The 1,916-nt window shown below is 44.8% G+C and overlaps 1 protein-coding gene across 1 annotated transcript in view; it reads left to right on the top strand.

Moving 5' to 3' along the window:
* LOC106882024 (splicing regulatory glutamine/lysine-rich protein 1) overlaps nucleotides 1-1,916 on the top strand; it is a 42,022-nt gene that overhangs the window by 27,824 nt on the left and 12,282 nt on the right. The window contains exon 3 of the mRNA XM_052978040.1: nucleotides 17-873. Coding sequence (XP_052834000.1) covers nucleotides 17-873 — 857 coding nt within the window. The remainder of the gene's footprint in view (nucleotides 1-16; nucleotides 874-1,916) is intronic.

Here is a 1,916-nt window from a genome sequence, read left to right on the forward strand (position 1 = left end):
AGAGAGAGACCGGGTTGATGCTGAGGGTGTGACGAAGGAGAGAGATCGGGTGGATGCTGAGGGTGTAACAAAGGAGAGGGATCGAGTGGATGCTGAGGGTGTGACGAAGGAGAGAGATCAGGTGGATGCTGAGGGTGTGACGAAGGAGAGAGATCGGGTGGATGCTGAAGGTGTGACGAAGGAGAGAGATCGGGTGGATGCTGAGGGTGTGATGAAGGAGAGAGATCGGGTGGATAGCGAAGTAGTAACCAAAGAGAGAAGCTCTGGGGACACAAATGGTGTGAGTGCCAAAGTATTAACTGAACAAAACAGCAAACTGGAACAAAAAGCCTCAAACTACAGCAACAACAGTTGCAGCTGTAATCAACTCCAACACTATCAGAGTATGGATGAGACGGGGTTATCAAACAATAGAAGACATTTATCTAGTGTGACCCCACACACTCCGACTCATCTAACACTCTTCTACAAGCCATCAATGCTTTCACCCCAGGTGATGAAGTACTTTCCGAAGGAGGTGATTGTCCGTGAGAAAGGCAAACATGTGTCTTTTGGACGGAACCTCAGTTCTGACGTCCAGCTCAATGACGATTGTATGTCAAGGAACTATGCTCTTCTGTGGTTGCCCGTCAACGACTGTGGGACATTTAAACTGCGCAACATCAGCTCATCAAAGGAAGTGGTTGTAGATGATGTCCTCCTCTATCCTAACTGCAACAGTGAGATGATCGTCAACAACAACAGTAAAATTGTGCTTGATAACATTGAACTAACAGCAGTGGTGAGAGCAGGAAGCCCTTCAGCAACACATTATGAAGTGAAAATTGAACCTACAATCTCACGAAGTACTTCGTTACAGCAAGAACCAACTTGGTGAGTTGTTTTAATGGCTTTTGATGATTTTTAAATGCTTTGAAAATGAAAAAAAAAAAAGAATTCAAAACTATTTTTTTAAAAACTGTAAATTGAAAAGAGGAACTAATTAGGTGCAGGAGTGGCTGTGTGCTAAGAAGCTTTCTTCTCAACCACATGGTTCCAGGTTCAGTCTCACTGTGTGGCACCTTGAGCAAGTGTCTTCTGCTATAGCCACAGGCCAACCAAAGCCTTGTGAGTGGATTCAGTAGACGGAAACTGAAAGAAGCCCGTATACACATACACACACACACACACACACACACACACACACACACACACATACATATACATATACATATGATGGACTCTCCTGTTGTTAGATAACGTATGAAGGTTTGACAATTTCTTACCGAACAACCACACAGATGATTTGTTTATAGTGATCAAATGTTTGTGTACATATAAGCTCACTCCCTCCATCAAATTGACATTACCTGTACAGGTGCAACTAGGTTACACATGTCAGATGTTGAAATGATCGCAGAGTAACGTGAAATGAAATGCTTTGTGCAAGAACACAACACAACGTCCAGCTGGGTGGACTGGAGCACTGTGAAATAAAGTGTCTTGCTCAGGGATACAACGCGCCACTGGGAATTGAACTCGTGACCTATGATTGCAAGCCAAATACCCTAACCACTAAACCTTCACTATACACATACATACAGTCAAAACTATTGAAAAGGTTGCAAGACGCAACAAAAATTTCTCTCCCCAGACACAACCAAATATGCTTCAATACATCCACTCACATGAAGAATCTTGCAAACCAAATCCAAAAATGAAACAAATATATATGTGCCCCTGGACTGGCTCTTGTGCGGGTGGCACATGAGATGCACCATTTTGAGCGTGGCCGTTGCCAGTACCGCCTGACTGGCTCCCGTAGGATTTTCGAGTGAGATCGTTGCCAGTGCCCCTGGACTGGCTTGTGCGGGTGGCACATGAGATGCACCATTTTGAGCGTGGCCGTTGCCAGTACCGCCTGACTGGCTCCCGTA

This window comes from Octopus bimaculoides, chromosome 29 (assembly GCF_001194135.2).
Source record: "Octopus bimaculoides isolate UCB-OBI-ISO-001 chromosome 29, ASM119413v2, whole genome shotgun sequence".
NCBI lineage: Eukaryota > Metazoa > Mollusca > Cephalopoda > Octopoda > Octopodidae > Octopus > Octopus bimaculoides.